The 14,384-nt window shown below is 36.1% G+C and overlaps 1 protein-coding gene across 2 annotated transcripts in view; it reads left to right on the forward strand.

Annotated features, from left to right (window-relative positions):
• Window positions 1-14,384, forward strand: part of LOC149845409 (mediator of RNA polymerase II transcription subunit 13-like) — a 154,299-nt gene that overhangs the window by 57,045 nt on the left and 82,870 nt on the right. For both annotated transcript variants that reach the window (XM_089995739.1, XM_089995740.1), the window contains one exon: window positions 13,457-13,640. In XM_089995739.1, coding sequence (XP_089851865.1) covers window positions 13,457-13,640 — 184 coding nt within the window. The remainder of the gene's footprint in view (window positions 1-13,456; window positions 13,641-14,384) is intronic.

The raw sequence follows: 14,384 nt of genomic DNA on the forward strand, positions 1-14,384 counted from the left end.
TAACTGTGTTTGATTGCAAAGCGATAACATAGGAACATTAGATCCACGTGTGTGTGTGTTTCTCTCTTTCCTTCTCTCTCTCTCTCTATATATATATATATATATATATATATATATATATCACAAGCTCAGGGCTGTTCAAACCAATGCCATTGGTATTGCCGATATTTTGAAAATATCATGATTTCCATCTAGGCCGATAATATTGGCAAAATATCACGATATCTTCAAAATATTGCCAAAATGAAAATCTCGTGATATTATCACGATATTTTTGTGATATTTTTTTTAAAATCTTAAATTTATATATGTTAAGTTTAGTTTTTCTATTTTGTGGTTTCTTTTGTATTTTAAGACATTTTAAAACTTTTCTTTATCTTTTTGCAAGAAAAATAATAGAAAACCTACTATTTTCCTAGCTTTCTTATTATTATTTATGTTTTTTCAAATTTTATAGCTTCCAAGGATTTCCCAAGAAAAATCACTGTTTGAAAATATCTCTGAGAAAACCCTCGCCGATAAATTGCCTTATAGGATACGGGTGACTATGGTATAAAGTTATAAACAAGGAATCACAAAGTTTGTGAAACTCAAAGTACACTTTGATTTGACTAAAAAAAGATTTTATTGAGTAGGTGTTTTGTTGGTAATGAGGAACCAAATGGATATAAGGAAACATGATGCTGCAGTCACAGTGGTGAAACTGTGAAAGGTTGGGCTACATTTGCAGCAGTGCTTCTGGTTGCAGATGTGTTAAATGGAAAAGTGGAAAACATATACGTGTCCATGTGCACGTGCACGTGTGCACACACACATCGAAGGCTCCTTCATTTACCCTATAGTTTCTGGGTGTTGATTTTGGTGTATCTTCATGGTCATTGCAGGTTGTCATCGCGTGTTTCTGTCTTTCTGTTTGTTATTATTAATGTTTCTAATGGTTGACCGTCTATTTCATTTTTTGTTTTCTGTGGCACCAGTGCATGGGAATAGTGGCTAAGCCTTTTGCTTTCCTAGTCAAAAAACACTCAATTAATTAGGGATCTTATACGTGGTTGCTATAAAACCATATCTTTTCTTGTTTGATTTTTTTTTCATCTGGTGGTGTCTCACTCACTTTCTCTTGTTGGCATTTTAAAATTGTAATTTGTGGTTCTAGACATGAAGGGTAGTGTAAACATTGTAAACAGGAAAAATATCTAGTTTCCAATTTTTAATAAGACTATAATAGAAACAGGAGAGAAGGAAAAAAATGGGTTGTGTAGTTTTCTACTTTCACGGCTCTCTTTGTTGCATACTTGCACTTTAAATGCCAAGTCTTTACCTAAATACTATTTAGTCTTTTTTGCTGACAGGAAAAATATTATTTAGTTTTTCCATAAATCTTTCATTATAGCTAAAATCTTTCCTTTTGGTATGTTACAATTTACGATGCCTCAAAAAGGTTGCTAAACATGACAACATTTAAAAGGGAGCAATATTACAAAATATTGCAACATTAGATGTATATCCAGTGTATTGAAACAGATCAATCTTTCGTCATAATATCAAATTATCGTGAAAGTGGATGCCAATTGACATATTCAGAGTAAAGTTAGTCCATCTCTATATCAAGAAAATTGTTATAATCAATAAAAATTAATTAATTTATAAACTTTTAAACTTCTAGATTTTCTACTTTCTTTAGATGTAAACCTAAGTCACACAAACTCAGCTAAAAGGTCGACACACCCGTGTCACCCGTACCCTACACAGGTGCGGACACAGTCAACCAAGTGTCAAACTCGGTCAACGCACCGGGGCTGAGTTTGTCCACATTTTGGCCTCGGTCAACTTTGACCGAGTCTATTTTTGTCCATTTTAGGGCAAAATACGCATAAAAACTAAAAAATTCGATTTTTTTATATATTTTTTTAAATATATATAGTTGAGTCTTATTATTGTTATATATATAGCCGTGTCCCCTAATGGGCACAACTTTGACAAAGTCTTATTATTGTTATATATATATATATTTTAAAAATATATATACATATATATAGCTGCGACCCTGTTTCCAAAATTTTTGAAATTGCTCTGCACCCGTGTCGCACCCGTACCTGTACCCGCACCCATGTGACATAGATGTAAACAGATTTTATTGGTTTCCTTTTGTTTCTAGATCTTCTAAATGAGTTGATCTGCTCGACCCTTGTTTTTACTAGTATATTGCAGCTCATAAAATTGTCTTTTTAGACCTAACAAGTAGAGTTCAAAGAAGGACAAAGTGTTTTTTTTGGTTGTGGGGGGTGGGAGGAGGGGCGATTGGGAGGATAACAAAAGGAAACCACCCTTGTGGAGCGATTGGGGATGGATTCACGGCCTATCGTCTCTCATGTATGTAAAGCCTCCAGGTATACCCCACTAGGGCCACTACCTATGTCACACGGACTCGGCTAGGAGGTCGACGCACCCACGTCGACACACCCCGACACGGGTGCGGACACAGTCAACCAAGTATCGGACTCGGTCAACGCACCGAGGCCGTCCACATTTTGGACTCGGTCAACTTTGACCGAGTCTATTTTTGTCCATTTTAGAGCAAAAACTAAAAAAATGATCTTTTTATATATTTAAAAAAATATATATATATATATAGCTGAGTCTTATTATTGTTATATATATAGCTGTGTCCCCTAAGGGGCACAACTTTGACCGAGTCTTATTATTGTTATATATATATATATTTAAAAATATATATACATATATACAACCGTGTCCCCGTGTCCAAAGTTGTTGAAATTGCTCCGCACCCGTGTCGCACTCGTACTCGTACCCGCACCCATGTGACATAACCCACCACCAGGAAGGTTTCTCCATTGATATGTAGCATAGACTCTTCTAACAGGGAAACACACCCATGTCCGCGACACTTGGACACAACTTCCTTTGTGTCAGGTGAAGTCAACCGAACCGAGGTCCATTTTTGTCCCAAAAGTAGATTCACCTAACCCTAACCAAGTTCATTTTTATCTAATATTATATATAAATACATAATTGCACACACACACATTATATATGAATCACTAGAATATGAGAATAATGTGTGAACCGCATTTTTCATCGATTATTTTCTCTTGATTCTAACCTTACAAATGTGCAGTGGCTCATAATCTTCATAAATATTCAAGCATTAAAAAATCACATTTTTTCATCAAAAATACACAATCCAATGGTTGATTCCTAGCAAATTCACCATGCCAAGTACATCCACATGGTTTGCAAAAAAAGTGTTGGAAGTACCCATATTTCTAGTTCTTATATTCTAGTTCTCATATTTCAGTTCTCATATATATATCCGCACCCCTGCACCCAAGCTTTTTGAAATTGTCATGACCAGTGTTATCAAAAAACCGCCTAGAGGCTCAAAAGGCGCTGCTCGCCTTGAGACGCGGTCCTTTGTGCCTCAAGGCACAATTTTTTTTTTGTACAACAAGATTTCTAAGACATAATCAACAAGATTTTTGTAGGTTGATCCCATATGCTTTCCAATTATTTCAGTTATGTAATCAGTTTCTTAGTATATTTTAACTTTTGTTGGTTAATCTCATATATTTTCCAGTTATGTAATCAGTTTTTTAGTTTTATATGTTAGTCTCATATTTTTTAGAATATTCTCATATATTTTAACTTTTGTAGGTTAATCTCATATATTTTCTAGTTATTTCAGTTATGCAATCAGTTTCTTAGTATATTTTAATTTTTGTTGGTTAATCTCATATATTTTTCAGTTATGTAATCAGTTTTTAGTTACTTTTATATGTTAATATCATATTTTTTAGAATAATCTCATATATTTTAACTTTTGTAGGTTAATCTCATATATTTTCTAGTTATTCCAGTTATGTAATCAGTTTCTTAGTATATTTTAACTTTTGTTGGTTAATCTCATATATTTTCCAGTTATGTAATCAGTTTTTTACTTACTTTTATATGTTAATCTAATATTTTTTAGTTCTTATTTGAAAGTTTCTATTTCTTATTGGTTGTTATTTCGTTAATAAAACATTTCTTTATTTATTTGTACTTTTAGATAGTTTTTTATAATTTTTTTAAAGTTTACAATTTTTTTTTTGAGGCATATGCTTTACGCCTCGCCTCAGTTTTTGGTGAAGCACCTCACTACTCAATGCTTTTCACAACACTAGTCATGACTCACCCTCCACACCCGTATCCGCATCAGAACCTGCACCTATGTGGCATACCTCGCTTCTGCATTTCAGCAAGGGACGTGCGCCCTATATATTGAACTCTTGATGTCCTTCAGCTTGAATGCCTTAAAAGCTCACCCACCTGGCCAGGTGTGGGGCGCCCCTTAAGGCTGAAGGACAAAGTGTTTTAGCATAGCATGTATGCGTTGATAAGCTTATTGGGTTTAGCTTCACTTGTTAGTGTATTGATTTAGCTTAGCCATCGAAGAACTTGAGTTTTGGATGTTGAAAATGAGGTTGCGGTGTTGTTGAGGCCGTTCGAGCTTGACTTGGGCTCGCCACAAGTTTGAACACAGTTGTTCTAGGTTAGGTTATCAAAGAAAATCTAAAGCTGGGTTATAATAAAACTAGGATGGACTTAGGATTGAACCAAGCGTACCTGGGTCAAATTTGTTAAGGACTCAAAGTGCATCCTGTTTAAATGAATCCTCATTCTTAGAATCCTCATCCTGTGTATTTGTGCTTACCCTTGCTTAAATTTCTGGCTCTGCCCATAATTACCCAAAAAACAAAAAAGCTATGTCACATGGGTGCGGGTACGGGTGCAGAGCAATTTCAAAAATTTTGGACACGGGGATACGGCTATATATATATGTATATATATATATATAACAATCATAAGACTCGGTTAAAGTTGTGCTCATTAGGGGACACAACTATATATATAACAATAATAAGACTCGGCTATATATATACATATATATTAAAAAAATATATAAAAAAATCATTTTTTTAGTTTTTATACGTCTTTTGCCCTAAAAAATAGACAAAAATAGACTCGGTCAATTTGATCGAGTCCAAAATGTGGACAGACTCAGCCCCCGTGCGTTGACCGAGTCCGACACTTGGTTGACCGTGTCCGCCCCATGTCCGAAGCCGCACCCGTGTCAGGTACAGGCGACACGGGTGCGTTGACCTTTTAGCCGAGTCCGTGTGACTTGGCAAAAAAGGCACTACCTCATTCATTGGCTTTTTCAAGCATTGGGGAATGAGCAGAAGTCTCATTTTCAACATAACTTGGTTAAAAGCTATGAATGGTGCAGCTAAACAAATTGGTTTCACTCATCCCTTATGTTGTCCTATCTTTATACCCACCTTGGGTTTTCGTTGATGAAGTTGTTTTGGTGAAATCGGACACATGGATGTCATCTTCATCATTCATTTAGTGAATATCAACATTTAAATAGTGCAAGATTTTTTGGCTATTCAAAAATCAATGGTTGAAAAATTATAATTTTTGTGATTTAAAAAATTATATTTTTTCATTGAAAAAAGCAACCCAAGGGTAGATTCTTTAAATTGATGGTGCTGAATCCATCTACAAGGCCAAATTTGATGAAAACAACTTATATCATAACATTTAAGAGGGGCATGGAGATGGAAGATGGCAGAGGGGATGAGTGGAGCAAACTGACAACTTTATGATTGACTCTTCTTTTTTAAGGAAATTTTCAAAAAAGGTACTTAACTTTGAGATAATTACATAAAACCTATTTTTTCAAAATTTTTAAAACACACCTAATAATTTATTTGGTTAGTTAAAATTCTCCAAGGACTTAAAACAGTCCGACACAGAATCAAATTTACATTATATTAACATTTTTACCCTTAGACAAGAAAGCACTCTCTCATTTTTACCCTCCCATAATAGGGGTGGCAATCGGGTCGGGTTGGCGGGTTGGCGTGTCAGCATACCTCAACCCGAACCCGACCCGTTTATTAAACGGGTCGGCTGTGGCAAACACAAACCCGACCCGTTTAATAAACGGGTAACCCGACACGACCCGCCAACCCATTTAATAAATGGGTTGGGTCGGGTAAACGGGTTTTCAGGTTCGCGGGTCGGGTTGGCGGGTTGACGGATCGGGTTGGCAGGTAGGCAGGTTGGCGGGTCGGGTTGGCGGGTCGGGCAGACGGGTTGGCGGGTTGACCCACCCGCCTAACCCGTTTATTAAACGGGTCAGCCGGGTTGGCGGGTTGGCATACCCCCAACCCGAACCCGACCTGTTTAATAAACGGGTTACACGGGTCGACCCGTTTATTAAACGGGTTGGCTTAAGCCCAACCCGAACCCGCCTAAGAGGCGGGTTGGCGGGTCGGGTTGGCGGGTCGTGTCAGAAATTGCCACCCCTATCCCATACAATGTAGATCATTACTTTACTCCAGTGCCATATATTTCATTCTCGTGCCCTTCATCACCATCATTACCGCCATCTATTTGTTGTGCACCTTTGATCTTTATTTTTCTTCCCTTTCTTTTTTCACGTGGAGACAAAAGGACTCCAGTGAAATATAAGAGGGAGCTAGAGTGAAGCTTCGTAAAGGGCAACCATCGCACATTGCAACAAAGAAGTTGGGCTATGTATGAGAGAGAGATCTGAAATATATCAAGGATTAACATGTAAATTTAAGAGCGTAACCTAAGTTGGGTTATTAGAAGCCCATGTTAATCTACTAAAAAGTCCATTTTTTATTAACAAATAAAAGTTTGTGTACATTTTTAACAAAATAAAAAGCTTAAGTGTGTCTTTGATTATTGCTCATTTGTTATATATGTGCTGTTTTAAAAATTTTCAATTCATTAATATACAACAACAACAACAACAACTACGCCTTCATCCCAAAACAATTGGGGTCAGCGATATGAACCAAAAAAGAAATTCATTTTGGGTCTTCCACATGAATCCTTTTCCTCCAATCATTTCTATCCAACGCCATGTCCTCGGTGAGGTTCAAAGCATTCATATCCTTTCCTATCATCTCCATCCAAGTCTTCCTAGGCCTACCCCGACCTCTTTTAACTAATATATTTTCCCATTTCTCCAACCTTCTAACTGGAGCATCATTAGGCCTTCGCCGAATATGTCCAAACCACCATAAACGATTCTCTCGCATCTTATTTTCAATGGGTGCAACACCTACCTTCTTACGTATCTCTTCGTTCCGAATCTTATCTTTTATTGTATTTCCACACATCCATCTAAGCATCCGCATCTCAGCTACACTCATTTTTTGAATATGATGTCTCTTGGCAGCCCAACATTCCGTACCATATAGTAAAGCGGGTCTAATAGTCGTCCTATAAAACTTTCCCTTCAACCGCAATGGCATTCTACGATCGCACAACACTCCAGTAGCACTTTTCCATTTCATCCACCCAACCTTTATCCTATGATTTACATCTTCATCAATTTCTCCATACTTTTGAATGATGGATCCCAAATATTTGAAATAATCATTCACCGGTATATCTTGCTCACCAAGCTTCACTACACTCCCATCACTACTTCATTGCTTACTAAACCGACATTCCATATATTCAGTCTTACTCTTACTCAACTTAAAACCTCTAGCTTCCAATGTCTGTCTCCATAATTCTAACTTAGCATTAACCCCAGCTCTAGACTCATCAATCAAAACAATATCATCAGCAAACAAATACACCACGGTACATTTTCTTGAATTGATCTCGTAAGCTCATCCATCACTATCGCAAATAGGAAAGGGCTTAAAGCAGATCCTTGATGTAACCCAACCGTTATCGGAAAATTGGTTGTCACCCCTCCACAAGTGCGGACATTGGTTACTACTCCTTCATACATATCTTTAATTATACTAATGTACTTGAGAGAAACACCTTTCTTCATCATTGTCCACCAGAGAACGTCCCTAGGTACTCTATCGTATGCCTTCTCTAAATCAATAAAAACCATATGCAAATCTTTGTTCCTCTCTCTATATCTTTCAATAAGTTGTCTAAGAAGATGTATAGCTTCCATAGTTGATCTTCCAGGCATAAAACCAAATTGATTCTCCGATATCATGACAACCTTCCTCAACCTAGACTCAATCACCCTCTCCCAAAGTTTCATAGTATGACTCATGAGTTTTATACCACGATAGTTTGTGCAATCTTGTATATCACCCTTATTCTTATATAAAGGCACCAAAGTACTCTTCCTCCACTCATTAGGCATCTTATTTGTTCGCCAAATCAAGTTAAAAAGATTTGTCAACCATTCTAAACCTTTCTCTCCCAAGCATTTCCAAGCCTCGATAGGTATACCATCTGGGCCAACTGCCCTTCTTGATTTCATTTTCTTCAAAGCCTCTGCAATTTCTTTCTTTTGAATCTTGCGCATGAAGTCACAAACTTTTTGGATTGCAAAAAGGGCACAATGTTAGGGGTGGGCATCAGGCAGGCACTGTCCAAGCCCATCTAGAGCTTGGTTCATCGGGTTAGTGTGGTCCAGCCCGGAGATGGCCCAACCCATTTACTAATGGGCCGGGTTTTGGTTCGATTCCTAATGGGCTCGGATTTGAAGAGCAGCCCATGACCCAGCCCATTGGCCCAATGGGCAAATGTTTACCTGGTCAATTCGGCCCCACCTAAATTCATTTGTATATTATTTTCAAATGTCAGCAACTCTAATTATTAAATAAACCAATAGTCCCATGCACCCAGTCAATTATCTTTTTATTTCTCACAAAATTAATTATACTAATTAGATAAATAGTAATAATCAATAGCTTCTCATGTATCCAACTAATTATGTTTCTAGTTTTCATAAAATTAATATACTAATTAGGTAATGGTAATAATTAACAAACTACATGCAGCCAGCTATTTTCTTTACTTTTCATATTACTATGAAATTAATTAGGTAGCTTAGACTCATCGGGTCAGCCGGGTAGCCCATGGGCCGACCCGGGCCCAGCCATGTATATGATGGGCCGGGTTTTAGCCCGGCAGCTAACATGTCAGGGCCTAAAAAAATGAACCAAACCCGACTCATGGTGGGCTGGCTCGGCCACAGCATGTTGTTATAGCTGCCAACTGGGTTTTTTGATTATGAGTCTACAACTATAGAACTCAGGAACAACCATTGGTAGGAAATGGTGGAAGACTATCAAGAGCACTGGGGTGCATTGTTACTGTTCTTTACCTGAGGAAAATATGAACTTTTAATCATCAATAGGAAGCTCTAAACCTGGTCCACATAGTGCATACATGAATATCAGATTGTTAAATGATATGTTGTAACACACACACACACATATTTATATATATATCATAGTCATCTGTATCGTTAAAGGTAATTTCTAGGCTAGGGTATTTCTCGGAGAGATTTTCAAAAGTTGATAAATCTTGGGAGTTTAAAAAATTGAAAAAATATAAATAACAATAGAAAAACTAAGAAAATAATAAGTTTTGCATTATTTTTCTTCCAAAAATACAATGAAACATGTTTTAAAGGTTTTAAAATATAAAAGAAATAACAAAATAGGAAATGCAAGCTTAAAATAAGCAAAGAGAGTTTTTTTTTTGAAAAATATTGCGATATTTTGTTTCTGGCGATATTTTGAAAATATCGCGATATATTTCCGATATTATCGGCTACCTTGAAATAACCGATAATATCGCAATATTTTCAATGTACGGAGAGAGAGAGAGAGAGAGAGAGAGAGAGAGAGAGAGAGAGAGAGAGAGAGAGAGAGAGAGAGAGAGAGAGAGAGAGAGAGAGGTGCTGCTCGCACATTAAGTGCGAAATCATACGTGCTAAATGGGTTTTTCTGCCCTTCCGGTGTTTTTTTCGCAGTTCCGACCCCATAAATGTGTTTGGCATGGTCGATTTACAAGGAATCCACACTTGGATCATGTGTTTTCGATGAAAAAAATGATATTTGGAGCCTAAAAAATTTACAAAGATTTTGGACCGTTGATGTTTTTGAACCTTATAAAAACCCACCCATGTGTCGGAATAGAACACTTCAAGAGCTTATCCCTATAAAATCAAATTCATAGATCACATCTATACGGTCAGTATTTATAAATAAAATGAAAAAGGCTGAAAAGCCTATTTAACACGTTCATTTCACACCTAACTTGTGAGCAGCTACCAATCTCTCTCTCTCTATATATATATATTTCTATTTTTCTGTTCTATGTATACTGAAATACTTATCAGGGGTATTTCAGTAATTTCATCCATGTAATAGGTATCAGTCTAGTAGAGGCTGTTTTTTCTTTTCTTTTCTTTTTCTTTCTTTTTGTTTTTTACATTTAATATTCAATATGGCTGTTGGGGCAGCCCAACTAGCTGTTGGGCTGCTCGCACTGGTCATAAATATGACCGTTGGGGGCTATTCCAATGGCTAGTTGGGCTGCTCCTATTCCTTCTCCTTTGTATTATAAATAGGGGTTTTCTCCTTTGTATTCTTCAATGCTTTTCTAAGCATTTACAAGAGAAATATATATTTTTTATATTTGTGTTGGTCCATAGTGGCTCTTGTAGTGCTCTCTTGGATATTGTATTATCCCTTGGTGGACTAGTGCTTGTGCACTTCTTTTGTGTTGTTGTTAACCCTTATTGGGTTCTTTATTGTATCTTAAGTACAGAAGAAAACTGAATAAACTTGAGTTAACATAATTTTTGTAGTCAGAGATCTAAAATGTGATAACAGGTGTACTGAGAGAATCACACCAAAGAGAAGAAGGAAGGTTCTGTGCCAAGACAAAGCTGTATATGAATAATCTTAGAAATTCTGAGATTTATTAAAATCTATCATATCATAATAAATTCCCTGATTGATACTACAACTTGATATTGGTGAGTGAGATTAATTCATTAGAGATAAGCGGTTTTGACTATTCTACCAAATGGAATGCCACCATGTTGCTTTCAGTAAATTCTTCAAAGAGATAGGTGAGTTGCAATGTTAGGTGAAAACCGGGACATTCCTACTTGTGATTCGACCAAGGGATAAGATCCTTGTCTTATGGTCAATGGAGAAGGCATCTTCTTGTTGTCTTTATCTTTGCCAATACATGAAATCGGAATTAAAACCATACCTGTCAGTCAGCTTTCCACTGGACCACTAACTTGATGTTATGCTATATTTGCTCCTAGGGTCTACACAAGGTGATCAGAAATGCATTAACTGGTCTATCCTCCAGCAAGGCCATGCAAACATCAATATTTTATTGTTCTGTTGGGCTCAACCCTATTAGAGTTTTTGTGTCTGCTTCAGCTTGGTCCTTGGAGTTGACTTTTTATGATAAGTCTGGTTTGGCCCAAAGCATGGGCAGTGCTCAGTCATGTGAACCAAGGTGTGCACTAGGTGACTAGCATAGGCTTGAGTCAACCTTGTACTGCTTAGTCTGCTGTATCTGGCGTGATTCTTGGCTTGGGCATTTCCTACCTGGTACTACAATGAATTGACAGAAAGACAGAGGGCCAGCATGTTCTAAGATGGAACATGTTATGAAGAATGATCTAATAACAAGCAGCTATGCTTCCCATACTTTGGCTTGCTGGGCATATGGAAGCTTATCACTTGCTGCATCTTATATCTTTGCAATTGCTCATCCAGTGTTGTGAAAAGCGTTGAGGCGTAGCGAGGCGCTCCACCAAAAACCGAGGCGAGGCGTAAAGGCGTAAGCCTCAAAATTTTTTTTGAAAACTTTAAAAAAATTATAAAAAAATATCTAAAAATACAAATAAATAAGGAAATGCTTTATTGATGAAATAACAACCAACAAGAAATAGAAAATCTCAAATAAGTACTAAAAAATATGAGATTAACATATAAAAGTAACTAAAAACTGATTATATAACTGGAAAATATATGAGGTTAACCAAAAAAAGTTAAAATTTACTAAGAAACTGATTACATAACTGAAATAACTGGAAAATATATGAGATTAACATATAAAAGTAACTAAAAAAATGATTACATATCTGGAAAACATATGAGATTAACCAACAAAAGATAAAATATACTAAGAAACCGATTACATCACTGGAAAATATATGAGATTAACCAACAAAAAATAAAATATATGAGATTAATCTAAAATGAGATTAACATATAAAAGTAACTAAAAAACGGATTACATAACTGGAAAATATATGAGATTAACCAAAAAAAAGTTAAAATATACTAAGAAACTGATTACATAACTGAAATAACTGGAAAATATATAAGATTAACCTACAAAAGTTAAAATATATGAGATTATTCTAAAAAATGTGAGATTAACATATAGAGTAACTAAAAACTGATTACATAACTGGAAAATATATGAGATTAACCAACAAAAGTTAAAATATACTAAGAAACTGATTACATAACTGAAATAACTGAAAATATATAAGATTAACTTACAAAAGTTAAAATATATGAGATATTCTAAAAAATATGAGATTAACATATAAAATTAACTAAAAAACTGATTACATAACTGAAAAATATATGAGATTAACCAACAAAAGTTAAAATATATTAAGAAACTAATTACATGACTGAAATAACTGAAAAATATACGAGATTAACCAACAAAAGTTAAAATATAGTAATATACTAATAAACTTATTACATAACTGAAATAACTGGAAAATTTATGAGATTAACCTACAAACACTTTGTTGATTGTCTCTGAAATCTTGTTGTAAAAAAAAAATTTTTTTTGCGCCTCAAGCTTGCGCCTTGAGGCACAGAGGGCCACGCCTCAAGGCGAGGCACACCTTTTGCGCCTCAAGACGCGTTTTTGATAACACTGTGCTCATCTATCCTCCCTTGATCCTCTATTGTTTATGATAGACTAAATTGCATTGCTCATTTACTTGCCAGGTGATTCTAGAAGTTTCTTGAGCCAAACATTTAAAGTTCTTGGAATCTCTGCACAAGTTGACATACATAATTTTTCTCAAGCACAAAAAAAGGGCTAAATGGGCAGAAGAGAACGTATTATTGGTGCATGTACATTACACAATCATATTGATGATGTTTGTGTATGCTTGTTTTAGGTGTGGCATATTGTATTTATAGAAGTCCAAGTGATTTACAGCACATTGTTTTTTGCACAAAACCATAAAGGAGAAATATATGCTGCAAATTCCATTAACACTTGTAGTAATTAATCTTTAGTGGTTATAAATACTAGTTGATTTATATTTCTGATAGCTCAAACACATGGTGTTTTGAATCTGTTATCAAGTATAGTGGTTATAAGTGCTAGTTGATTTATATATCTGATAGCTCAAGCACATGATGTATGTGCTTATGATAGTGTATGCAGTTGTTATCTAAATTTGTGAATATGCTTTGTTACATGCCTGCTTGCTGGCTTGGTAAGAGTGGGCAACATATGAAACATCTTTAGACATTTTTTCTTATAGAATCTGACCTTATCATGTATAACACAGTTGTAGCAGCAGCCGGAATAGTAACAACAGCAGTTGCACCAGTAGTCTGAGTACCACTTCTAGTGATAGTGAGCGTGGAAGAGCCAATAGGACCAGTGATGTTGAAGCTGATGCTGATTCTCTTGCATGTAAGGAGTCTGGCTTAAGTTCCAGTAATCAGTGGGATACTGATGGTCAAACAGCGGTATGGGCCTTTATTTCATTGAAATAAACACATTTTTTTCCACATGACCAAATAATTTCGTGTTATATGTGTACTTGCCTGTTGTATAGCATGTTGGCTTTGACATTCTGCGGCAAGTGCATACTTCTTGTGGACCTTGTTATGTGTTTTACCTTCCTGAGAGATTGTTCTTTTCTTGTTCATGTTGCATTGAATTTTAGTAACTCAGTTCTGAAGCTAATCAAGGATATTATGAAAACGGCTTACATGTGGTTGTGTATGCATATATTTGCAAATTTCAAGGTTGGTTTATGGCACTCAAATGACATGTCCAGGGAGGTTTGGAAGTTTGATGTGAGAGTACCCCCAGCTAAGATGGTGCCCCCCTAGTCATTCTTTTGCTGCCTTGCACCTAGGGAAATAGTGGGTGGGTTTGTAGGAAAAAAAAATCTAAATTATCGATACAAGAAGGCAAGACCAGAGTTGCCGGAAGCTTCTTAGATAGGTGGGAAGCTCGCTTCCCAGAAACTCGCTTCGGAAGCGCGATACTCCTCGCTTCCAAAACTTGATGAGAACCTCGATTCCCCCACGCTTCTCCTATGCTTTTCACACACTTCATTTATTCATCTTATATGTTCTCTTACTCAACTTTTCATGTTTTTTACGTGTTTTCTCTCACTCTTCTCACTTACTTCCATGTGCTTTCTCTAAATTGGTAATCATCATTTTTAGATTTTGTTAAAAATTTAATTCTTACACTAAAAA

Source organism: Nuphar pumila, chromosome 2 (genome assembly GCF_984573655.1).
Source record: "Nuphar pumila chromosome 2, dmNupPumi1.hap1.1, whole genome shotgun sequence".
NCBI classification, from domain to species: domain Eukaryota; kingdom Viridiplantae; phylum Streptophyta; class Magnoliopsida; order Nymphaeales; family Nymphaeaceae; genus Nuphar; species Nuphar pumila.